Source organism: Mesoplodon mirus (genome assembly GCF_964341445.2).
Source record: "Mesoplodon mirus genome assembly, chromosome: 15".
NCBI lineage: Eukaryota > Metazoa > Chordata > Mammalia > Artiodactyla > Ziphiidae > Mesoplodon > Mesoplodon mirus.
Window position 1 is genome coordinate 50391457 of NC_138991.1, and position 25440 is coordinate 50416896.

Below are 25440 nucleotides of genomic sequence, written 5' to 3' on the forward strand. Positions count from 1 at the left end.
ACACTGAGCTCTTGGTGTAAATCGGGCACTTTGCTAAGCCCTTTCTGAAGTGCCCCTTTAGCTGCATCCTCATAACACCTTGCAATAGGTGTCATTATTATGCTCACTTTACCGAGGATAAGTAAAATACAGGTATACCTTGTTTTATTGTGTGTCACTTTATTGCACTTAGAAGGTATTGAGTTTTTTGCAGATTGAGGGGTTTGTGGCAACCCCGCACCAAGCAAGTCTATTAGTGCCATTTTCCCAAGAGCATTTGCTCATTTTGTGTCTGTGTCACATTTTGGACATTCTCAAAATATTTCAAACTTTTCCATTATTATTACATTTGTCATGGTGAACTGTGCTGTCTGACATTAGTATTGCAAAAAGACTACAACCCACTGAATGCTCAGATGATGGTTAGCATTTTTTAGCAATAAAGTGTTTTTATTTATTTATTTTTGACCTCACTGCAGGGCTTGTGGGATCTTAGTTTCACGACCAGGGATTAAACCCAGGCCCTCAGGGCCCTGGGCAGTGAAAGCACGGAGTCCTAACTATTGGACAGCCAGGGAAATCCCCAGCAATAAGGTATTTTTAAGCTAAGGCATATACGGTGTTTTTTAGACATAATGCTATTGTGCACTTAATAGACTGCAGTATTGTATAAACATAACTTTTATATCCACTAGGAAACCAAAAAATTCCTGTGAGTCGCTTTATTGCTGTGGTCTGAAACACAACCTGCAACATCTCGGAGGTATGCCTAACCTGTCCAACGTATGTGAAGAGTACTGTGGGGCCTCATGATCAAGGGTACATGTAGGCCCACAAAAGAAGGTGAACTAAACAAACTCCACTTACGAATTTTAAGGAAGGCTAGAAGAAGAGGATTAAAGCCAAATCTGTCCAGACCAGGCTTGCTCAACGCGTGGGCCACAGACTATCCACATCAAAATTACCTGGGGTGCTCCTTCAAAGTGCAGATCCCCTACACCCCATTAGGAGCCCTGTGGGCGGGGCCTGGGAACCTATGTTTTCAACAAGCTCCCCATTTCCGTCCCACCGATTCTTTCCTGTTCACTAAATGAGATTTGAGCACCACTGGCCCACACCAGCTGGTCCCCTTTATTCCGCCTTCCCCTGCCTTCGACCTGACTATGGATGCAGGCTGGAGGCTGCGCTGCCTAACCTCGGGCAAGCCTCTCAGAGCCCCTGGTTCCCCTACGTAACATGGGGAGCCCGGCGGGCCCGCGGCGAGGCTGCCAGGAGGCCTCGCGCGTCAGCCGCCGGACGCACCGTCCGCGCCCAGGAAGCGCCGGCCTCACCTGGCCGCCCGAGTCCCGCCCCTCTCGGCCGGCCCGGGCTGCCTACCTTCGCAGATCTGCTCCCACAGGTTCTTGCCGGGCAGCTCCGCAACTTGCCCCGGCGAGACGCGCATATCCAGGGACACAGGAGACACGACGGGCCCTGGCGTCCTGGCGGTGATGGACGACTCAATTGAAAGCGCCCGTTCCAAGCGCTGAGAGACGCTGGACACCCGTCCCGGCGCCGCCATGGCTGCAGTTTCCACGGCAACCACGCTCCCCGCGAGTCCGCGACCCGGAAGGAACCGCACCTTGAGGGGGCGGGCCAGCGAGTCGAGATTGGCTTCCGGGTCACGGCGGAGTGGGTTTTCACGTGGAGGCGGGGAAGTTTGGCCTTCGGGTGAGTGAGGAGGGCGCCTACCAGGCAGGACGGACCTGGGGCTAGAGACTGGGCCTGGGGACTTACGCGGAGAACCGAGGGACTGGAGGACGACCCGCACCCTCAGATTCAAGTCCCCCCCGTCGCCGGTGTGCGCTCGCCCCGGCCTGCGGCCGCAGTCTCCAGCAAGTTCTCCCTCCTTAGAGCTCGGCCCGGGACCCGGCGTAATCCCTCCTTCTGTGTTGGTGCGGAAGCTTTGGCGCGGTAGAGCCTTTGAGGAGGCAGTTTCGCCTCCCGGCTCTCTTGCTTCCTGCTAGTGAGCCTGCAGTGGGAGTGGGGTGTTGGTGCCATATGCGGAGAGCACAGGCTCTGAAGTTAGGCGGGCTGGTTTCGAATCCCTGTTTTACCCCTTGCTGGCTTCGGCACACAGGGCAAGTAAATTAAAAGCCTCCAAGTCTCAGTTTTCACGTCTCTGAGATGGGTTACTCATACCGAGCCTCACGAGGCTACCGCGAGACTTTAAAAAGCGCCTTTGGAGAAAGCATTTGCGTTCGCAGGAGAAGCTGTAAGGTTCATTTCCTCTTCCCTTTTCCTTGAAGGAATGAATACATTTAGGATCTCAGGTTTGAAGAGAAGGATCTTCAGTGCTAAAGAGGAGGATGCTACAGTGATTTGAACGGCGGAGATGGGGAGAGAAGGGGATTAAGTTGGGGACAGCCTCTCCTTGGCTTCTTTGTTCTTATTAGATCTCTAGACCACTCCTCCATTTGAGGCACCCTTGGTGCCCTTGACTCCACCCTCTCCACGTTTGCACCTTCTCCCTCTCCTTTGCAGGCCCCTCTTCCTCAGCCCACCCATTTAAACGTTAGTATTCCTTAAGTTTCTGTCTCAGGCTCGTTCTGTTCAAGGCTTACTTACCATCCATATATTCCTAAATTTACGTCACCCATGTCAGCCCAGTCACCTCTGAGCCTCATCCACCTGTCCACCAACATCTCCACATGGATATCTCAAGGCATCTGTTCCAACCAGCCTGTCTCCTTCAGCCCTCGCCTCCCCCGCTACCACCCCACCTCAGTTTCTTTGTCTTAGGGACTAGCAGCACCATCCTGCACTTGCCCAAGCTGGAAACCTCTGTCCTTCAGAAAGTTTCCTGACAAATGGTAGGCCAGATTAGATGACCTGTCTTACCCTGACCTTACCCCTGTGCTTGCTTTTATCACCTGTATCATTGTTAACACACACACCTACCTGCTTCTTGATGGCAGAGTCATCTCTTGTTCACCTCTGTGTCTCTAGCATTCCTTCCTTCGTTCAGTGAGTATTTATTGAGCACCCGCTCTGTGCCAGGTATAGAGCTGGGCCCTGGGAATACAACAGAAAACCAGACAGACAGGAGTAAGCGAGTGAGTATTCCTTTGGCTCTCCAGGTGCTCCTGGAGCCAATTATGAGTGAACTTGAGCTACAGCTCTGGCCTAGCCTGGCTCTTTGAAGCAGCTAAAAGTAAGGTCCAGTATGGACCCTCTGGGCTCTGAAGAAAGCTGCAGGATGGAGAAGCTCCCTGGCCTTTCCCGCCCACTGTCCAAAGCTCCTGTGAGAGGCCGTTTGTTTCTGGATTCCTTGAGTGTCACCATGTCATCTAGTCCAGGGAGCAGGAACTGGGGTGGTGACTGGTGTGAGAGACGTAGTACAACAGGAAGCTGAAATGTACTTGAGGACCCAGCCCCTTCTCATAGGCGCCTCCTTGACCCCCACCCAGCCCTGCCAAAGGAAAAAAAAAGCTGAGTGTTCAAGGTTGCTCTGTGCTTTCTCCAATCATTAAATGTTGACAATTTATTTGAAAAATTAAAAACAGTGGATGTGTTAAAAATTAAAAACAATGGATCCCCCACAGCTGGATGTGGCCTCCGTCTCCCTCCCCTCCCCTCCCCTCCCCCTCCCCTCCCCTCCCCCTCCCCTCCCCCTCCCCTCCCCTCCCCTTTCCCCTCCCCCTCCCCTCCCCTCCCCTTTCCCCTCCCCCTCCTCCCCTCCCCTCCTCCCTTTCCCCTCCCCCTCCTCCCCCTCCTCCCCTCCTCCCCTTTCTCCCTCCTCACTTCCTTCCCTCCCCCTCCTCCTCCCCCTCCTCACTCCTCCCCTCCCCCTCCTCTCCCTCCTCCCCCCCCTCCTCCCCCTCCTCACTCCTCCCCCTCCTCACTCCTCCCCTCCGCACTAGCCTCTGATCTGATCTGGTTCAGTGCCTCTTTTATGGATAGGAAAACTCAGGCCCGGAGAAGCCAGTGCTGTGTGGCAAGAGTATGTGAGTCACCATTTGAATGCAGGCGTCCTCAGCCCCAGCTGGGGCTCCTCACCATACCTTGCTGCTGCTCTCATTACTAGCCACATGGGAAGGTAATTAGAAGAGTAAGTCACCCTCGGTGCATGCGGGGGCAGTTAATTTTCAGACGCAAAGCTGAAGCGCTCTTTAGATGAAGCAAGGGAATGGATTAATTGTGTCACAGTTACTGCCTCTGGTGACAGCAAGAGGAGCTGACCTCAGGATTTCTGTCCCCTTCATCCAGTAAAAGGTAAGCCCTGGGGGCCGTGCCTGGCCTGTGGCTTGAGTGCAGTTGTGCCCTCAGTGGCTGGCACAGGGTACGTTTCTGGAGAGAATGACTAGGCTTAGAAGTTTGAGGAAGGGGATTAGGAAAGGGAATCAGTGATGTACCAAGCACTTTCCATGGATTATTGTTTATTCTTTCCAACAGCTCTTTGAGGAAGGAAGTGTTATCTCCCCCCATTTTCAGCTGGGGAAGTTAAGGCCCAGCGAGGATAGGTGGTTGACTTAAGGTGAGGGAGCAGCTTGGATTTCAGCCTGGGGCTGTCAGGATTTAAACTCCATTCTGTTTCTTTGATCATATTTCCCTTTGCTCCACAGGAATCATGCCCATTTTCCCAGCCCCTAACCTTTCAGACCATCCACTCCAGGAAATGTGACTTTTGGTAATACCTAGTGGAATTGTACTCAGGGTGGCTTGGCGTGGGGATAACTTGTACCATTTCTTTTTTCAGGAATGATCACTAAGACTCACAAAGGAGACCTGGGCCTTGGGCTCCCAGAGAAAAAGAAGAAGAAGAAAAAGAAGGTAGTTAAAGAGCCAGAGACTCAATACTTGGTTTTAAACAGTGACAGTTATTTTGCAGAGGTTTGTCCCACAAGAGCCACATCACCCTCGAAGGATATGGTCCAAGAGCAGGCACCCGAAGTGCCTCTAATGAAGAAAAAGAAGAAAAAGAAAGGTCAAAGCACCGTCTGCGAGGAGCCCCTAGAACCTGAGACCATGTTACGTGCCAAACGGATTGAGCCATCGCCCAGCCCCAGGAAGCAGACACTTGGTCCATCTGAGTCCCTCGGTAGGGAAAAGAAGAAGAAGAGAAGGTCCGTGTCCCCTGGCTCAAGGGTGAAGACCTCCCCAGACCCCAGGCAGGGCGAGGAGGTGACCAGAGTTGGCAAGAAGCTCAAAAAACACAAGAAGGAGAAGAAGGCGCAGGGAGCTGCAGCCTTCTCAGCCAGGGACCCTTGGTTCTGTGAGGCCAGGGATGCTTTGTACACTAGCTCAGTTGGGAAAGGTGGCGTCCCTGAGCAGGCAGCCTCGGGACAGAAACGGAAGCAGGGGAGCCCCAGGGAACACAACATGAAGATGAAGAAGAAAAAGAAAATCCACCAGGAGGGAGATATCCCCCTGGGGCACCCTGAGCTCTCCAGGTCTGTGGAGAGCAGCCGTAGGAAAGGAAGTAAAAAGAAGTCAGTCAAAGTTGAAGCTCCAGAATACATCCCAATAGGAGAGGACCCCAAGGCCCCTGTGAAGAAGAAAATGAAGTCCAAGAAAAAGGCAGAGCAGGCAGACACTGAGGAGCCAGCTCTGAAGAGGAAGAAGAGGAGGCAGGAGAGCAGAGTAGCAGGAGAACCTTGGGAGGAGGTAGGCTTCCTTCAGAAGCACACTGTTTTGGGAGAATAGGGTGGAAGTTGGGAGCGTGTGTGTGTGTGTGTGTGTGTGTGCACGCGCACACACAGGCACTCAGCTTTTTAGCTGCCAGAGCCCTGAGTAAACTGACTTCAGTCAGAAAAGGGGATTTATCAACACATGTAACTAGAATGTTTGAGGGCTACTACCTTCAGGTATAGCTGGATCCAGGTGCTAGTGTAATAGTCTCAATAATACAGGGATCCCTTGCTATCGAAACTTTACCCAAGTTCTCACTATCTGCACTCAGGATCTGGATTAATTAGAATAAGCTTTTCAGATAAATCCCTGTGTTTCTGAACTCTTGCCACTTGCTATCTAAAGCTCAGGAACCAAATAGTTTGAGATAATACGATGTCCATAGCTATCTGCGCTCAGGATACACAATTTAGGGATCAAATAGATTTAGATTGCAGGAGATGCCTGTGTGGCTTTCCCTAGCTCCGGGCTTTGTATTTTTCAATGCTGGTTTTAATGTCAGGTTCCTTCCCACCCCAACCCCGTGGTGAGATGCTCCCAGCATCTCCAGCCTTTCTTCATAGTAGTTAAGCCACCCCCAAAAGGAGAGGGGTGGCCCCTCCTAAACTATTACAGGGAACGTCCCAGCACTGCTCTCCCAGATCTCAATTGGGTCACAAACCAGAAGCCCAGATCTGAAGCCAGTGGGCAGGGGCTGAGGGTGTCAGTCCCACTGGAACTCCGCTCTCTGAAACTGGGGGAGCTGGTTTCTGAGAGGAATACCGGGGCCCTGTTACCAGGAGGAAGGGAGGGGATGGCGGCCTGGTGAAGATGGCAGAGATGTGCTCTCCACCCTGGCGGGCTTCCTTGACTGGGGAGGGGAGGGAGGAGGCGGTCTGAGCACTGGGACTCGGCAGGTGATGTGAGGGAACAGAGCCGTCCAGGGCTCACCACAGTAACGTGGGGTACCAGGCAGAGCACACCCGAAGCGAGGACGTGGCAGTTGTCACTGCTGAGGGACTAGGGGAGAGTGGCCAACCTGAATCTTACTGTCAGATGGTCCCGCAGGGGCTGAGGCCAGTGAGAGAGGGTGGCCCGGGAGAGCATGGCCCATGCAGGCCCAGCAAGGCTTCTGTGTGGGAGCTGAGACCTGTGAGGGGCTGGGGCCGCCTGTGCCGAGGGAGCAGCAGGTGCAGAGGCCCTGGGAGGAGCAAAGAGGCTGGCGTGGCGGGAGCCGGGCCAGCTGGGGTCCCAGCAGCGTCTGGATTTCCATGTAAATGAGATGGGAGCCCCTGGAGGGTTCTGGGGAACGGGTGGTGTGACCCAGTTGAGGTTGGTTTTATTATTTTTTAATTGAGACGGCGTTGACATATAACATGATGTAAATTGAGGGTGTACCCGAGCTGCTGTGTGAAATGCACCAGTGCTGGGGGCGGGGAAGCAGTTAGAGCCTGTCCTGGTTGCCCAGGCAGGAGAGAAGGTACCGACCAGAACTTCGGAGCTGGGGGGCTGGGGCGGGGTATGGAGGAGAGAACCGGGGGGATTCGGGTTTGCTGCAGGCCCCCAGCCCTACCTCTGCATTCCCTGGCCCTCGCCAGCCCCTCCTCCCCCACTGTCAATGGGGGCCTTGGCCTTTCTCCTCTTGCTGGTTTGGTGTCACCCTGGGAAGTGAGGTGACGCCTGGTGGGAAAGGTTGTGCTCTAGGCCTGTGTCGGGAGACCTGGGTTAGTGTCAGCCCTGTCCCTGAGCTGTGGGGTGACCTCACGATAGTCACTTCACCTCTCTGAGCCTTAGTGCGTCCATCTGTCAGATAGGTCAGGGCCACAGTCTTCAGGACAGAATTGGGGAGAATCGTGGAAGAGAAAGGATGGCAGGTGTTCTGTGGGCGTAGCGCTCCAGTCTCAAGTCTTTTCTGGACTCTGTTGCGATCTCATCCGGCTGGGCTGCCAGGGCAGAGGCCATCGTCCGCTCGAGCCTTACTCCTTCTGCCCTCTTTGCAGGAGCCAGACACGGACTTGGAGGTAGTGTTGGAAAAGAAGGGCAACATGGACGAGGCGCACATAGACCAGGTACGACCGGTCCTCGTCCTCCCGGGCATCTTCCCTTCCCCAGACGCATACTCGCCTCCCGCCAGGCCACGAGATCCTGGTCCCAGAGGCATCAGGGACTCCAAAGGCAACGAGGCCAGCCTCTGCCGCCTCTCCAGTGGTGGGGAGCCTGTGGCCTCCCCCACTTCATGCTGGGAGAGCTGTTCATTGCCTTGACTTTGGCTCAGGGGCTGTCTGGTCCTTCAGAATCCCAGGCTGAGGTTGTCCTCCTCATTACCACTGCAGGAGGAAAAGGGGACATGTCCCTGTGACCTGCAGCCAGGCAGTGGGCACGTGCTCTGCCCGGCCCACGCGTCACCACCTCCTGGCCTCCATTCTGGAGCATTTTATTTATTTATTTTTTTGGTCTTTTGCAACTTTATTTAAATATAATTGACATACAAGAATCTGCACATATTTAAGGTGTACAATTCGATGATTTTTTTTTTTTTTTTTGCGGTATGCGGGCCTCTCACTGCTGTGGCCTTTCCTGTTGCAGAGCACAGGCCCCGGACGCGCAGGCCCAGCGGCCATGGCCCACGGGCCATGAATTGCCTAGGCACCTTTGTAAAAAATCAGTTGACTGTGTGTGTGTGTGTGTGTGGTGTGGGTCTGTTTTTAGACTCTTGTTGAGTTTCATTGATCTGTATGTCTATCTTTACACTAACACTTCATTGTCTAGATTATTGTAACTATATAATGTCTTAAATTAGGTAGTATAAGTCTCTAGTATTTGTTCTTTTTTAAGTTGCTTTGGCTATTTCAGGTTCTTTGCACTTCTGTATAAATTTTAAAATTAACTTGTTGGTTGCTACCAAAAAATGCTGCTGGGATTTTGATTAAGATTGCCTTGAATCTACAGACCAATTTGGGGAGAATTGACATCTTAACAGTATGAAGGCTTCTGATCCATAAACATGGCATCTTTGTCCATTTATTTAGGTCTTTCGTTTCTCTCAGTATTGTTTTATAGTTTTCAGTGTACAGGTCTTGCATGTCTTTTGTCAAATTTTCCTTAAGTATTTTATATTTTTGATGCTATTGTAAATAGTATTTCCGTTCAATTTTTATTGTTGTATATATTGCTAGTATATAGAAATGCAGTTGTTGTACAGGAGCATTAGGAGAAGTTGTTCTCTTGTGGACCAGCTTCTGCTTCTGTCATGCCCAGATCCTGTGTGGGAGCTGGACATTCTAGAATTAGGATATTTTTATGATCCTGGACCCCAAGGCCTATCAGGACAGCATAGTAACCACATAGGTACAGCCTTGGGCCATTACTAATGAGGTTACTTTGGCAGTCACCAACCTCAGGACCCCCATGTAGGTGGCTGTGAAGACCAAACGAGGCCGTTTGGGAGGCGCTCAACGAGGGCCTGCCCGAGACCTGTGCTTTGTAAGCGGCAGCCGTTCACCTGCCTGCATCCTCACGCTGTGTCAGCCAGTAATTGCTGGACAGAAGCAACAGGGTGTGATGTGGGGACGGCCCGTGTCATGGCCCTGCCGCTGCAGGAGAGAGAAACGGAGGAGTGCTTGCAAGGCAGCCGACTACAAGGAGGGGGGCCTACAAGATGCTGCGAGGAAGTTCCTAATGCCTTTGGGGTGTTGGGGGCCTCTCTCCCTGGAGGGGAGGGCCTGAGGTAGTTGGGGCGGAGAGGCTCAGTAGGATGATGCTGACAGGGCCCAGTCCAGGGCCTGGCACAGAGCACAGGCTCCCCAGAACCAGGGGCTCCCCAGCCTCCTGCAGGTCATCGTTGTTTGGGGACGGGGGCCCGGGCTGCAGTGGCTGGTGGGGAGAATGGAGGTGGGGCCCTGACCCGTCCAGGCCCAGCCCCTGCCCTCGGCGCCTCTCCCAGGCGTCCCGGCGCTCACAGGGGCAAGGCCCACCACACACCTCTTTGCTTCTTATGAATTCGTACCTATTAAATACCTCACAGTTTTAAAGAAAACTTCTGTTTTGGGTTACAGATGATCTCAATGTATGTGAAGCTTTCTGCCCCAACTCTCCCTTTCTTTTTCTGGTAAAAAGTTCATTGTGTTAAAAAAAAAAAAAAATACGGGGGGTGGGGAAGCAAACTGAAATCCTACCACGCAGCGGTCTCCAACTTTTTTGGCACCAGGGACCAGTTTTGCGATGGGGAGCAGCAGATGAAGCTTCACTGGCTGCCGCTCACCTCCCGCGGACCGGGTGTTGGGGACCCCTCCTACCACCTAATAGTCATCACTGTTAACCCTTTGTTGTTATATCCTTCTAGATTTTTCCTTTGTAACTGTGTATGTGTGATTTTAAAGCAGCGTACAATCATGCTCTGTATACTGTTCTTTTCACTTTTTTCATTTAGCTGGTGAGCTGCTTTCCGCTTCAGTGAGTGCACATCCACATTGTTCTCCGTCAGCAGCATGACTCTGACATAGGAATATACCATCATTTCTCTCATCCCTACAGCTGCCCTTTGGATTTGTTTTATGCAGTTTCTTTTTTTTTTTTTTTTTAATGGCTGCGTTGGGTCTTCGTTGCTGTGCGCAGACTTTCTCCAGTTGCGGCATTGCGGCGCACGGGCTTCTCATTGCGGTGGCTTCTCTTGTTGCGGAGCATGGGCTCTTGGTGCATGGGCTTCAGTAGCCGTGGCTCGCAGGCTCTAGAGCGCAGGCTCAGTAGTTGTGGCGCACGGGCTTAGTTGCTCCACGGCATGTGGGATCTTCCCGGACCAGGGCTCGAACCCATGTCCCCTGCATTGGCAGGCAGATTCTTAACCACGGCGCCACCAGGGAAGTCCTGTTTTATGTAGTTTTGAACTATATGAATGGTCACCTCATTTCAGCCTGTGGTAGATTAGAAGAGAAGAGGAGGGGCCACCAACTGGGAGCAGCTAAAGTCACACCTGAACCCTTGGGCCCTAGAAGCTTCTGTATCAAACCACAGGGTCACTGGTGTGCTGACTGTGGCCTTGAGCCTCTCTGGTAACAGTGTGCAAGGTGTCCCTGCTGTGTGCCAGGGACTCTTTGTCTTACATTCTGCACCGCAATTCATCGTGGGGCTGGGGGCTTTCTTACGCCAACCAGCAATTCCCCGACACCACGCGGTGTCCTGCAGTTCAACTCAGTCTGACGCTGTCAATCTGGAGATACCGTCAGACCGCTCAGATGAAGGGCTCAGTCCCGCCAGACTGCTCTCCACCCCTGTCCCCCGTTCAGACGCAGTCTTAGGCCAGGTTGTCACCTGTGCTTCTGATCAGAGCTGCAGATCAGAGGTTCCACAGACCTCCTCCTCAGCCTCAATTAATTTCCTAGTGGCTCACAGAACTCAGAGAAACATTTTACTCGCCAGATTACTGGTTTATTATGAAAGGATATAACTCAGGGACAGCCAGGTGGAAGAGACGCACAGGGCAGGTGTGTGGGATGGAGCGTGGAGCTTCCATGCCCTCTCCGAGAGCTCCACTCCCCAAATCTCCAGTGTTCACCAACCCAGAAGCTCTCCGAACCCTGACCTTCTGGGTTTTTGTGGAGACCTCATTACAGAGGCAAGGTTGATTAAATCATCGGCCGTTTGGTGGCTGAGCTCAATCTCCTCCTCCACTCCCCTCCCCAGAGGTCAGGACTGAAAGTTCCAGCCCTCTCATCGGTGGTTGGTTCTCTTGGCAACCAGCCCCCATCCTCAGGTGCTTACAAAAGTCACCCAATGAACGTAACAAAGGACACTTTGATTGTTCCCATCACTTAGGAAATTCCTAGGGTTTTTGGAACTCTGTGCCAGGAATGGGGATGAGTGTATGTGTATATATATATATATATATATATATATATATATATATATATATATATATATATATATATATATATATATATATATATATTTCTTGTCATATATTTCTTACTATAAACCACAGTATCGCAGTTCTCCGTCTCCCATTTATCCTCCAAGGTAGCTGATATTTCCATCTCTTTGCAGGTAAATAGACCACGGTACAGAAAGATTAATTGACTTACGCAAGACCACACAACTAGTTAATGGCAGTGGTAGGATTCAAACTAGTCTGTGCCTGACTCCAGAGCCTGTGTTCTTTCTAGAAGATGATACTGTCAGCAAGAAAGTTAACTACAATATCTTCTGTACAGGCAGGGCTTTGGGCATGTGTTTTGAGAAAATTTCCACCCCAGATGGCTCTTACAAACAGAAGAGTTTCTAATGCTAAAGGTGGATAAGCTTCAGTGTCTAGGAAGAGTCATTCTTTTATTTATTTATTTATTTATTTGGCTGCACCACTCAGTGCATGGGGTTCCCCAACCAGGGACTGAACCACTCGGGCCCTGGCAGTGAGAGTGCTGAGTCCTAACCACTGGACCGCCAGGGCGTTCCGCTGGAAGATTCATTCTTAAGGAATGGAAAAGAAGGGTGAATGAGGCCTGCACGTTTTAGGCCAAGGGATTGCCCCTCACATGATTGGAGGGTATATTTTTGACAAATGCCTCCCCCGGTCTGCAGCAGAACAAAGCTGCCCATCCCCCTCCAGTCCCCCCACCCCACCTCCTCTCTGTCCTGGGTTTGAAGCTCGAAACCGGCTGTCTCACTGTGCTCTTTGCTTTCCTTTCCCTTGCTCAGGTGAGGCGAAAGGCCTTGCAAGAAGAGATCGATCGTGAGTCGGGCAGGACGGAAACTTCTGACACCAGGAAGCAGACGGTAAGTTTCACGCTGGGCTCTGCGAGGGCTGCTCTGGCCTCCCGCCTCCTCCTCACCTTGCAGGGACGGCAGACCAAGTCCATCTGGCCCAAAAGCAGCCCCCGCCCGCCAGCTGGCTCCCTGCTCCACAGAGCTCGTCCTGAGCTACTTTCCTTTCTTGGGAAAGGGGTGCTTGCCCCGCTCCTGGAGAGCTGGCCGCTTGAGCTAAGCAGCCTGGATCTTGTCTCTGGCTCTGGACGGGCGGGGTGTCCCAGTCATCAGTCGCTGGGGGCACGTGATGGCGAGCTCTTCCCAGCAGTGGGTGGTGCCCTCAGAAAGCTGCTGGGACAGGGGCGGGGGCAGAGGTGGCAGGCCTGTGGTCCAGTTGGGATGGGAAATTTCCAAACCAGGCCCAAGGAGATGGCACGGGAGAGCGTATGGCATGGGGACCGCGAGGTCAGGCTGAAGAGAGGGACAGGAGGGTGCGGTGGGCAGGGCGGTGGGACCTGCTGGAGGGCGTTTATGTGGGGCAGCGGGGACTGGGGTAGAGGAGAGGGCAGAGGGGAGAGAAGAGAACTTGTTAATAAACGACGTGGATTTGGGAGAGGGGGACAGAGGATCCAGATGACGGAAGGACTTGCTTCCTTGTAACACTGTCTTAAGCTTTCCTAGTGCAGCACAGAAAAGAACAAGTTGCTTTGGATCAAAAGACCTGAGATCAGTTCCTGGCTCTGCCACCTTCTATAGTTATGAGCCTTTAGCAAGTAACTTCCCTTCTTTGAGCTTCAGTTTCCACACCTGTAAAATGGGACTCATGCTCTGGCCCAGAGGGGTATGGAATGGGGCTTTGTTATGTCATTCCTCTAGTATCTCCTTTCTCTCCATCCTCTTGAACTGGGCAGAGCTGATAAGATTCCATGATTGAGTGAGGAAGGCCAGAAACAAGGCAGCGTCATCCAGAGCAGTGGCCCAGAGGCTATACCTGGAGGGACCTGACAGCAGGAGGGTGGTCCGGGGGCATAGGGGCGGGGATCTTCTGGGGATGCTTTAGGTGGCCCTGCCTCCTGAGATCTGGGGCCACTTGACTGCTGAGGCACGTGGTGGGGATTTGAGACCGGGTCCCCTCTCAGTGGGTCGGTAGCCCTGTGAGAGCAGGCTCACGGGACTGGTCAGCCTCCGGCAGCTCTCTCCTCAGACCCGGTGCGGGGCTGTCAGAGGTGGTCTCTCCTTCTAGAAAGTGAAGGCTTGGCAAGCAGTTGTTAATGCCTGTATTGGGGGCACTGTGAAGCTGGGAGAGCTTGTCACCAGTTCACTCAGGGCAGCTAGCTGTAGCAATGACTGGTTCTTACTGTTCTCCCAAAGCCGACCTAGAAATAAGCGCTAGGCTGGCATTTGGCTCACAGGCGGAGAGTTCCCAGGCGGCACAGAGGTCAGCAGTCCTGGCGGGGTGGGGTGGGTAGATGACCAGTTTCGAGGACTTAAAGCGAACCAGGCGTCGGGCTCTGAGTTGTTGGTGTAAAACCTGATTCGAGCCTCAGTGAAGCCCCGTCGGGGGCTGTTAGGCCCGTTTTATAGATGAGGACATTGAGGCTCAGGGGTTAAGTTACTTGACCAGGGTGACGCAGGCGGGGCTCAATCCTAAGTCTTCGAAGTCGCAGTCTTCATGGGGAGCTGGGTTTCTGGCCTCGGCCACAGACACGGGAGGGAAGGGAGTCTTCTCTTGGGCCACTGCTCTGAGGGGCTCTCTTGCATTTTCCCAAACCTGGCCGACTCGTGCATGGGTTGTAGAGTGCTCTGGGCAGGAATCGGGGCCCCCGAGTTCCTGGGCTTGCTCAGCCTCCGACTCGTGTGACCCTTCACCTCCCGGGGCCTCCACTCCTTTCCTGCTGTGAAGTGCAGCGCTTCTGCGAAGGGAAATGCATTTCAGACTCCCGCTTGCCCTCTCCACCCTCCAAAGGACGGAAACCTTAGGCTGATGGATGAGTAGCCAGCTGGTGAGGTGTGTCGTACTGTCTGCCGTGAATTGGGGGAGAAGGAGGAAGGCAGACGGGCAACTCAGTGTGAAGGGTGGGCTCTGGTGTGGGCCAGACCCGAGATGGAGTTCCAGCAGGGTTACCAAGTAGGCTTGTGCCCCCAGTCTAGCTGCAAACCTCCATTTCTTCACCAGGAGAGTGGGAACCAACAGTATTCCTCACAGGGCTCTGGTTGGAGTTAAGAATCCACTGCTGTGCCCGCAAGCACTGTGCCTGGTGCGCAGTAAGCCTTTGATCATCTGGATCCTCCCCGGCAAGGCTGGGGGCTGGGGGCTGGGGAAAGGAAGATGCTTTGGAAGCCAGGAAAGTAACCACCTGTTTTCTCTTACCACAGGGAACTCAGTTTGGCCAATGGGATACTGCTGGCTTTGAAAATGAGGAACAGAAACTGAAATTTCTCAAACTCATGGGTGGCTTTAAAAATCTGTCCCCTTCATTCAGTCGCCCCCCTAACATGGTCGGCAGGCCCAACATGGCCCTCAGCAAGAAGGTGGCTGACACCCTGCAGCAGAACCTGCAGCAGGACTACGACCGGGCCGTGAGCTGGAAGTACAACCGGAGGGCCGGCCTCGGCTTCTCCACGGCTCCGGACAAAATCTTTTATATTGACAGGAATGCATCCAAGTCAGTCAAGTTTGAAGATTAAACTCTCCTGTCTCGTCCCCCAGAACGGTTCTGTTACGCAGATGAAAGCCATAGGACAGTTGTCTCGAATCGAACTCCTGCAGAGATAAAGGACAACTATGTTGATGTGCTTGGACAAAGTGGGGTGAGGGCAGCTCGTTTCAGGAACCAGGAGAACATGTGAGTGGCTGAAACCTACTCTTTTCTGTGTGAAGCTTCCGTCCCTATTGAAGACAGTGAGTATCAATAGCAGTAGCTCACACTTGTCCGGTGCTTACTATGTGCCGGGCACGTATGTGTCTTCCTTGCGTTAATGTGTTTAATCTTCATGATTCTGAAACAGGTGCTATTATTATCCCCATCTTATAGATGAGGAAACTGAAGTTCAGGAATGAACTAATAATGTTGCCTGGGGTCACCCAGCCAGTGAGTGCCAAGTGTACTTTTGTGCCCCGAGACCGATGTCACTGTTCACCACACTGAATGTCCCCTCTAGGGAATCTCACCCAGAATACTCATTGAGGATTAAAATGCCTCAATTGAGGAAACAGAAGCTTTTTACATGCCTAGATCTCAAACAGGAAGCAGGATTAATGTAAACAGGGAGAAGCAAGCTCATTTTCCCTCCCCCTTCTTGGAGTAGCCACAGGCAAAGAGGCGTCTGGCTTGCCACCAAGCAGATGTGGCTGAGCTTCCTCTTCTGCTGGGAAATGTGTTTCTAAACCCATCTTGCCTTTTGCGTCTGCCGTCCTTCCACCCCAGTGGCAAGCTTGCATTTAATCTTCCTGCTTCAACTGGATTCTGAACAGGCGTTTTAGGGAGCAGGTGGTTAGTCCTCCACACAAACGAACTGAAGGCACATTAATTCCCAGGGACGTGTTTACTGGATTCTTTTCAATCACGAGGAGGAGAATCCCAGGCGACTTCCCTGGAGGAGGTCGAATGCCGGGAGGCACAGACGTGGGGATGACAGGGCATTGCCTCATCAGCCTGGGAACAGTTTCCAAGCCTTGATGCTATAGCCAGCCTCACAAAGCTCCAGGTATAGCCACCTGAGTGACATGTGACCACCTTCTCCGCATTCACCTAGCATTTTGCTTCCCAAAATATCAGTTCTGATTGGGCCTTTTTCACACCACTTGACTTGAACTCCTGCTACAGACATCGTGTCTCAAGCAGGCCTGGACAGCCAGGAAATTCAGTCTCTCACGTGGCAGGGAGTCCTGTCCTGTCGTAGGGGTTGATTCAGCTTCCCATGAAGGAAACGAATGTTTCCTCTCTGCTCCGTCATCCTCAGTGTTGGCTCCATCAGGCTGGTGGAAAGATGGCTGTAGCAGTTCCAGGCAGCGTATCAAGACACTAGACCATTACAGAGGAAGAAGAAAAACCTTCTTGTGGTTCAAGGAAACTTCCAGAAGCCCTTTTGTCATAACCCATTGCCCAGCAGTGGGTCACGTACCCATTCTTGAGCCAGCCCCTGGCATGTGGAGGGAGACTCAGGCCAGTCAGGAAGGAAGACTGAGGTTTGGATGCTGGTGAGATGAACACGGGTCCACTACTGCCCCATGGGGCAGAGGTGAGGCAGGCCTGCCTGGGCCCTGACCAACAAGCATCGGCCAGGTCTAGAGTCCTACGAGTCTGTGTTAGCAGTGATTCAGGTGGGCCACTTCCCTCAGAAGGTGAACTTGGCCTTTCATGGATTCAACCTTGAGATGCATAACGGAAGAGGCCTACGAGGTAAGATTCTGCATTTGAGTTAGCTCTTTAGGGCACAGCCCCTTCCAACAGGGGAATAAATCTTTCCCAGTCTTGATCTACACTACAGGAACTTGCCCAGTGTAAAAGGAACCAACCAGTGCTTCTCTAATCATTTTTATCTTGCTGAGAGATCACACTACAGTTTGGGCCTGCTCGGCTGTCAGGAAGGATTGTGCTCAGCCGTCTACTGGGTGCTTCCGGAGAGTGGCTGAGCGATTTTCCATGACCTGTCCCCACAGTGGTAGCTCTCATTAGGGTGTGGTGGTCAGGCCTTTCCCCTCTTGCTGTTCAGTATCTTCAGTCTGTGTGTGATAGGATTTGACTTTCTAGCTCAGTGTGGCTGAATGAGTTCCACTTGGCTTGGGAAGGTTTATTGAAGTCTGTTCCTGAAGCAGGGTCTAAGCAGAGAAGGCTGGGCAGCCAAGACGGCAAGATGCCAAGTGTCCTCAGATTGAACTTATTAGCCTCGTCTCGGCTGCTCTCGTAGGTGCAGACCACTGCTGCTCTAGTTGCAGCTCCTGCCCTGCAGTTAGCTGGGCCTCCGTCCTTTTGTAAATTGAACATTGTCTTGAGTCACCTATCCCCCTTTTTCCCCATGTCCTGGGCCCTCCTCAAGCTGTCTGCAAGTTTTTGTGGTGTGATTTCCCATGTTGTTCCTCATTTGTTGACTCCATGTAGCACACAGCCTGTCTCCACTGGAACAAGGCGGTTTTTGGATTTTTACTCAGAATCTGGGAGAGATGGGTGGGAGGTCTGGTATTTAAGCACAGCCAAGGTCTTAGCTGAATGTGTAACAACCCTGTTCTCGAACTTGTTGGCTGTTTCTCCCTTGGGGGTTGCTCACTGACTGACCCCCCTCCTATGGCAAGGTCCTTCCCTCCTTATAACTGCCTTTATCCAGCCAGTCCCCAGACCTCGTGATTCTTAACCACTTTTTTATTCCTTGGGATGATTCCTGCTGTTTTGCCTTAGCCCGCTAGGCCCCTCCCTGAGGCCACCTTTCTGTAACTAGACTGGCCCATCAAAAGTATTTGCCAGATAGACACAGTTCTCCCCTTAAAAATTGTGTGTTCAGCTCTGCAAACTTAGAACTGTTCAGGTTTGTGGTTGGAATAATGCCCCCATGCCCCACCCCCCCCACCCCCTGTCCAAGTCCTAATCATTGGAACCTGTTAATATGTTGTGATACAAAAGGGAGTTTAAGGTAGCAGATGGAATTAAGTTTGCTAATCAGCTGACCTTAATATGATTAGACTGGGCCTGCCCAGATAATCCAGGCTGAGAAGTAGAAGAGAGGACAGAAATCAAGAGACTTGCAAGAAACACTCACCAGGCTGTCACTAGTTTGAAGATGAAGGGACCACCAGCCAAGGAATGCAGGTGGCCTCTAGAAGCTGGAAAAGGCAAGAAAACTGATTCTCCCCTAGAGCCTCCAGAAGGAATACAGCCCAGCTGACACCTTCACTTTGAAGGTAAGCCCACTGGACTTCAGACCAGTAGAGCTGTAAGGTGGTAAAATTGTGACGTCTTAAGCCACTAAGTTTGTAGTAACGTAAAGCAGCAATAGAAAAGTAATACAGGCCCCGTGCAGAAGTTCTTCTCACTTTCACCTTATTTCCTAACACTTTTTGATTTTTTTTCTGTTGTTGTTCCGTCATCCTTCATGTAGTAGTAGCAGACTTCATCTCACGTAGGCCATGGTCTTCAGAGCCTGGCTAATTGATTTAGTGACAGGCTGAGGAAACCACACAAGAACATAGAAAATCTAAGCTTCCACCTGGGCCAGGTAACATATGGTTCAGAGGCTGCTTTGGTGTAACGGCTACCTGACCGAACGTGAAAGTCCAAGTCCAGGTTAATGGAAGAAGAGCATTAGGAATTCACTGACTCAGGCTTGGGCACTGATGCTATCTGATGTGTACAGCCTCAACGCAGATGACTTAAAAGTGCATAATTTGTAAATTTGCCGATTGATTTTCATTTGAATAGTGTCATATAGTAAAAGTGGTATAGGAAATCATTTTAATGAAAATAATTTTGTGAAATAAAGGCCACTTGGGAACATTTGAGCAATACCACCGTGCTTTCTGAATGTCTGTTATGTTCAGTTGAGGTGCATTCTTCAGTACACGCTGTTCCTTAACGGAGGCCATTTTCTCAACAGAATCCTTGCATTGGGGTGGGGTGGGGTGGGGCTCACTATTAAGCTGGCCGGAAAATCCATAGCATATTCTTGGTCCCAAGCTATTCAATTAAAACATGAGTTTATGTAAATTAAAAAAAATTATTTTAGCTACTTTTACTGTGTGAACTGTAATCAGGCTTTTCACAGAGTAGAGGTGAAATGTAGGCTATCTACATTCAGTGTATACCTTCCAAAAGTACAATAGTTTGGGGGCACTTTTAATCCACAACTTGGATGCATTTTCCTGCACAAGGGGTTCTAGGCTGTGAGTCACCACCACCACCAATATTAATGCTCTTACTGATTCAAAATGTCAGTGGAAGCTCATTAGTGGTAATACAAGAATCAGATTCCGCCAAACTGATAAAAAAGTAGACAGAATCATATGCTGTTTAGGGTTATGGCTGCAAGAAAACCAGGCAGTATGTTTAGACACGTTCTCTTCCAGATGAGAGTCAACTGTAATTAAATGAACAGTCATGAACATTAAGTGTGCCTTCAGGAGGTTTATTCAGTTACAGTATATTTTCCATCGAAGCCACAGGGAATCTCAGATTTGACCTCACTTTCTCCTTTAATCCACCAGCATATTCTAAGTCCAATCAAGAGCTGATTTTGATATAAAGCAAATTAGTCCACTTGGGTCTGTCCAAGTGGACTGCTTTTCAAGGTGCTTTTTCCAATTAAAAAACACCTTCCAGAAAGGAAAGATGTTACTTGCATTCTTCAGTTTTTCCCTAAAGGCCCCTCTGAAGGCCACTTGTGCAAAGAAACACTAAGATGCCGCGCTCAGTGAGCAGGAGTGGGTTCGAATGCTCTGACAGCTCCCGCTTGTTCGCTTCACTGGCAGAATAATCTAGTAGAGAAGCCAATCTGTACGTGTGTAAAAATAAAAACAAAAACGCAAAATAGGTCTTTCTGGACTTGGCACCAGAGCCCCTAGGGTCAGGTCCTCGTCTGCAGAGGGAGCCTGAGGGCCAGCTCGGTCAGATGCCCCATGTCTGGGTGTTTGCTTCGCTTCTTGATGTATTCCAGAGTTTTCACCTAGGAGGAAAGAGAAAGACTCATCTCCTTTCTGGTTCATAACTCTCAGGGCTCCAACAAATCAGCCGTATCAGGAGCTCTGGCTTTTTTCTTAGCAGAGAAGGGAGGGGAAGAAACCAGCAGTTTTTAAATAAGACTCCTTAGATTATAGCTTGCTCTTAAAATCACCAGGGATGACTGGTGTTTTCATACATGTGGTTTTTATTCAGAGGGAATTAATTTTTAATACTACTCAGCGGTCCCTTGGTTCCAGGGCCAAACTGAGGATACTGAATCCCTTGTAGAAACTGGTGTAGTATTTGCATATCACCTACATACCTCCCCCTGTATATTTAAATCACCTCTAGATGACTTATAACACCTAATACAATGTAAATGCTACGTAAATAGTTGCCGATAGGTGGCAAGTTCAGGTTTTGCTTCTTGGAAGTTTCTGGAATATTTTCCCCCCTGAATATTTTTGATCTGTGGTTGGTTGAATCTGAGGATGCCAAACTTGCAGATACGGAGAGCCATCTGTACTTTGTAGGGCCTGGCACCTTTCTGGAAGGGGAGACTGGGGCTGTTTGATGTCCAGGCCCTGATGTTGTGTTGAGGCCACTTGTGCCTGGCCAGCGGGCTTGCATCACTCGCCAGGACAGCCATGCTTGGTGGGCGCTGTGAGGGCCCCCACTCCCCCCACCCCTCCCCTCGCCTCGCCTCACCATGGTCCTGGTGTCCGCACAGCCGTGCCTCTGTGCCAGGTGCCACAGGTTGACGGACAGCTGGTTGAGCCTGTTGCTGCGCAGGTCCCCATGGGCCAAGATACTGTTAAAGAAGGAAAGGCCCAACGAGCTCTGGCGCTTTAGGGCCTGATATAGAAAAAAGAGGTTACTATCTGGCACTGGGGCTCAGGCCCGGCCCAGTGTTGACACTGCCAGGGGTTCCAAGGCCAGCTCTACCAGGGATCTTCTGGAGGGTGAGCTGCTTAACCTCCCCGGGTTACCCCAGCACTGATAGGCCGTCTTGATTAATGCAAGTACAGGCGTAAACTGAACGGTAAGATACGTCTCTCACAGACGTGTCCTCAAGCCAGCCAAAGTTTCAGCCACTATTCCCGCCCTCTGGGTGCTGGTAATAAAGACCAAAGACAGCTCCCCGTGAATACTGCTCCCCAATGCCTGGTGCCCATGCCCAGCTTTTATAGGAACCATTAGGTATTCTTCACACCACATCATTCCTCTTTTGCTCAGTGATCTGATGTGAAAGGTACTCTCCAACAAGTAAAGTCTAACCAAAATGTCAGAGTAGACCAAACCTGAACCCCAGCTTTGAATGGTAAAGACAGAAGGGAAACTAAATCTCCAAAATGCAACAAGCCCAGGAGAAACGATACCAGCTCCCGAAGGTAAACAAAGGCACCGGGGAAGGCCCAAGTCAGCAGGTGGGCCTGAGCAGGGGACCCGGTCAGATCACACATCTGTGTGGGTCCTGGAGAGCTGACGCCCGGGCCCTTGCTGGGTGCTCTTGGCTCGCGCTGCAGACATCAGTGCTGCCAGTAGCCTTGAGTGTCTGCTTTGCTCCTTGGCAGCTAGTGGGTATGGGGTCCTTACACTGTGACAGGTATGAGCTGTGTGCTTTACACAGCTCACCTTGTTTAATCTTCACGACAACTCTCTGTAGGTAGGCAGGATTCTAGAGCTGGATCCCAACTCCTGGTTATCCAAACACTAATCTAAGTGCTACTGTGAAGGGACTTCGCAGGTGCGATTAAGGTTATGGACCTTAGGGAGATAATCCTGGATTATCTGGGTGGGCCCAATCTAATCACTTGAGCCCTAAAAAGCAGAGAAGTTTTTCAGGCTAGAGTCAGAGACAAGTAGCAGAAGAGGAAAGCAAAGGAAAGATGACGCAGAAGGGGAGACCAGAAAGATTTGAAGCATGAGAAGGACACGACCCACCACTGCTGGCTTTCAAGATGGTAGAAGGGGGCCAAGAGCTAAGAAATGCAGGCGGCTTCTAGAAGCTGAGAACAACCCTCAGCCAACAGCCAGCAAGGAAACAGGACCTCAGTCCTACACCGTATGGAACTGAAGTGGCCAACTCAAATAAGCTGGGAGGTGGATTTTTCCCATTGCCTCCTGGTAAGAACCCAGCCAGTCAACACCTTGATTTTGGCTTTGTGAGTGAAACCAGGAGCAGAGAAACTGGCCCAGCCAGCACCAACTTCTGACTGACCAAACTGGTGAGATAATAAATGGGGGTTGTTTTAAGTTTGTGGTGACTTAAAGCTGTAATAGGAAACCAATACGCTCCCATTTTGCTGATGTGGTCAGAAGGCTTCAGGAACTTGCTCAAGGACCACAGCCAGCAAGTGCAGAGTGAGGATTTGAGCTCCAGTCGTCCAGTTCTGGAGCCTGTGCTGGTACCCACACCCTCCCATGTTCCTTCCCGGTTTATAAGATGTTCCCATAGACCCATGGTTACCATCACATTAGGCATCCAGATTCTGAAGAAGCTAACAGATTTGCCCGGTGCAGCTACACAGGTTTATCCAGGGAAATAGGAACGATTTGATGTGGTTTAGACCAATACATATTTTTTTCCTGCTTTTTTCAAACAACCTACTAACTGTCCATCTGTCCATGCATCCTTCCATGTGTGGAGCCCACAGAGCAGCAGACTAGGCTAACTGCGGAGCCAACTTTGTTACCCGCTCCTGCCGCCCTCTCCCAAGTGAGGATTTAAAGTCTTCTAGTGGAGAAAAAAACAACGCAATAAAACTGCCAAGGAGCAGCTAAGAATGCAGTTGGGTGAGGGTGGCTGAGTGACGACAGTGAAGAGACTCAAGCCCCCTGAATTGAGCCTGCCTGGACAGCGGTCTGGACCAGGTGACCGTCACAGAAGCAGCTGGGCCGACCGAACAGCACTGCTGTCAAGGAGTGGGGTCACACTGTCGGGTCCCAAGCCTGCAGGCACAAGCGGGGAAGGCTGGTGGACTCATTAACTGGCTGGCAACTGCCTGCTTTGGGTTCCTTTGTTTAATCAGACAGTGAGCTCTGCCCCAGTCGGGAACGGGGCAGAGACCATCCAGTGGGTTCCAGCCCAGCCTGCTCGCCTTTTCAACTGGCTCTCATCTGATGCCTGGGGAACAGGAAGGCCCTGGTTTCTGCTCAGATCTAAAGGACCAAGCTAACAGAAAACTCTCAAATCCAACTATAAGAGTCTCCCAAGAGAGGCCCTTTAACTACATTTCTTTGAAGCAAGGGAGAATTTTTAAAAGTCAAACAAGTAAGACAGTATCTTACTGGTTATTTCTCTATTCTGTATCTTCTCAAGCATTTTACTCCGAAAGCCCAGTTCGCATGTGTTTTAAATGCACAGCCCATTAAAAATGAGATCATTTAGAGACAGGTCTGGGGATGAGCAGGCAGGCGGCCGACGTGCAGAGACCCAGGAAACTGAACACATTATGAGAGACCAAACCAGGGCCTTGAGCCCCTCTTCTCCCTACAGAGGTTTTAAATAGAAAAGAGCTTCTTTTGTTTCTTTTCCTAGGGGAATTGTCATTTGCAGGAAGTTGTAACCGTCTGGCCTGGTTCCCAGCCTCACCACACCCAAACAGTTTCATAAAGCTCCTGACTAGGGTAGGGCTGGCTCCTTCACGTGCAAGTACAGGACAATTTTGGAAGCAGGGCTGATACCAGCGCTGCGAGATGAGACACTCAGCTCGGGCACCAGCGTTGGGCTTTCACAGCGCCCAGCTTGGCTGCGAGGCAGCTTGAGAGAGGTCTGAGCGCTCCGGGCTCTAGAGGCCTCCGCTCCCAGGGCCGCCTGTGCTGAATCTCACAGCATGCTGTTAAAGTGAAGGATGACATGTTGCATCTTAGCTCAGTCCACCCGTATTTTTTCTAATAAATGTGCATATATGGGCAGACATTTTCAGTGAGAGTCCCTGGTATTTATGTGAGTTGAAATGTACTTCAGAAACTTTCCAGCCCTGCTATTCTTTCGGAATTATTTCAGACTCGTTATTACGGTCAATGCCTGCTCCCCCAAGAGAAAGAGACAAATGTTAAAGTAGTTCCAAATTATATGGTTCTGGGCTCTAGTTTTGTTGTGAGCCTGGAGGTCCTAGACTGTGGTCACTGATGCTGTCAGCAGCCACCTCTGATTGGACCCAGCCTGTCGCGTCAGAGTGAAGAAATGCATTTTCAAGGCCCGGGGCACATGTTTCTTGGGCGCGACCGTCAAACACACGGCCCTGCTCTGGCAAGAAGCTAGAGCCAGAGCCCTTGGCTGTAGGGATCAGGGAAGATGCTAAGAATCCTTCACAACAGGGGAGTGACCGGTGCAAGCTGAAGGTGAAGGACTCCGTTTCTCCTGCAGCGTAATGAGGGCTCTCTCCTGAAAGCTGCCTACTGCAGAGACGAAGTTTACAGGCTTTCGAAAAAGGCCTTTCAGTTGGAGGAGGGGAGTTACCTCTTCTAACACTAACTGGTTTGATAAACCAGTTCCTGAAGAAATCGGGGTTCGGATGCTGCCCCCTCCACTGACAGCCAGTGCCCTCCAAGCATTAACTCCCCAGCATTCTACAGCCCTGCAGCCAGGGGGCCCCAGGGTCAGTGGGACCCACCCACAATCCTCCCTCCCTAGAGAGGGCGCTGGGAGGCACTTGGGGCCCCCAGGGCAGCAGTGGTTCCGTGTTTTCCATCTGCCCTTTGGCCTGCTAACCTTAAGGCTGGCCCTGTGTGCAGTGCCCCTGACCTCGGCAGTGGCCACTGGGGAATGGACTCTGGAAAAAATCCCACTCGCTCCAGGACCTGCTTGAATACCCTGGGGAGAATGGGAACGTGGGACATACATGTATGTTCTGTGTGTGTGTGTGTAATATTCTCATGGTTTCTGTGGTGGGGTGGGGAAGGGGGGAAGGGCAATGGTGGCATTCTGTACAGTCCTGGAAGTGAGTAAGAATTAAAAGTCCAGTTTGATCTTATTTTGTCTTCAAAGGATTTAGTGGGGTGGGGAGTAGAGAAGCAAATCCTAAAAACATGAGACTTGAGGTTTGGGAAGGAGGGAGCTGGGGAAGCGTGTGGGCAGGAAGGGGAGGGCTGGAAAGCCACTGGGAACCCTGCAGTCCGACATCTGTCCTGGGTTTGGGAAAGGGAATTGGAGGGGGTGGGGGGTGAGTGGCAGTGAGAGAAAACAGGAATCTGCCAACATGAGATCAGGAATGAGCTGTCAGTTTCTTTGGAGTAGTGAAGAGCAAGACTGGTGGGGCTGGGCAGACATGGAGGCAGAAGCCTGACATGAGCTGCCCCAGGGGAAGGACGTGGAGAAAGGTCAGGCACTGGCTTTGACTCCAGAGTCACTGCCAACCTCCCCACCCTGATTACACAGCAGGAATCAGCCTTAACACAATGTCCAGCAAGCCTGAGTCAG

General features: G+C 51.3%; 3 protein-coding genes across 11 annotated transcripts in view; 1 reads left to right on the forward strand and 2 right to left on the reverse strand.

Moving 5' to 3' along the window:
• IQCK (IQ motif containing K) overlaps positions 1-1618 on the reverse strand; it is a 130683-nt gene extending 129065 nt beyond the window's left edge. For all 7 annotated transcript variants that reach the window (XR_014296125.1, XM_082645644.1, XM_082645643.1 and 4 more), the window contains exon 1: positions 1357-1618. Coding sequence is in view for 6 of the 7 variants with exons in the window: in XM_082645644.1 (XP_082501770.1) it covers positions 1357-1540 (184 nt within the window). In the remaining variant the exon portion in view is untranslated. The remainder of the gene's footprint in view (positions 1-1356) is intronic.
• KNOP1 (lysine rich nucleolar protein 1) lies at positions 1619-18947 on the forward strand. Of its 3 annotated transcripts, none has more exons than XM_082645634.1 (5): positions 1619-1689; positions 4718-5625; positions 7629-7697; positions 12319-12396; positions 14743-18947. In XM_082645634.1, the coding sequence occupies exons 2-5, from the start codon at positions 4720-4722 to the stop codon at positions 15052-15054; spliced, it is 1365 nt and encodes a 454-aa protein (XP_082501760.1). In that variant the 5' UTR covers positions 1619-1689; positions 4718-4719; the 3' UTR covers positions 15055-18947. The 3 variants fall into 3 exon arrangements, with proteins under 3 accessions (XP_082501760.1, XP_082501762.1, XP_082501761.1); XM_082645636.1 differs by lacking the exon at positions 1619-1689 and adding an exon at positions 1697-1913; XM_082645635.1 differs by lacking the exon at positions 1619-1689 and adding an exon at positions 3948-4233.
• Positions 18948-19470: 523 nt separating this feature from the next.
• Positions 19471-25440, reverse strand: part of VPS35L (VPS35 endosomal protein sorting factor like) — a 128649-nt gene continuing 122679 nt past the window's right edge. Inside the window, exons 30-31 of the mRNA XM_082600412.1 lie at positions 20724-20870; positions 19471-20019 (exon numbers count right to left, since the gene is read on the reverse strand). Coding sequence (XP_082456538.1) covers positions 19921-20019; positions 20724-20870 — 246 coding nt within the window. The 3' untranslated portion in view covers positions 19471-19920. The remainder of the gene's footprint in view (positions 20020-20723; positions 20871-25440) is intronic.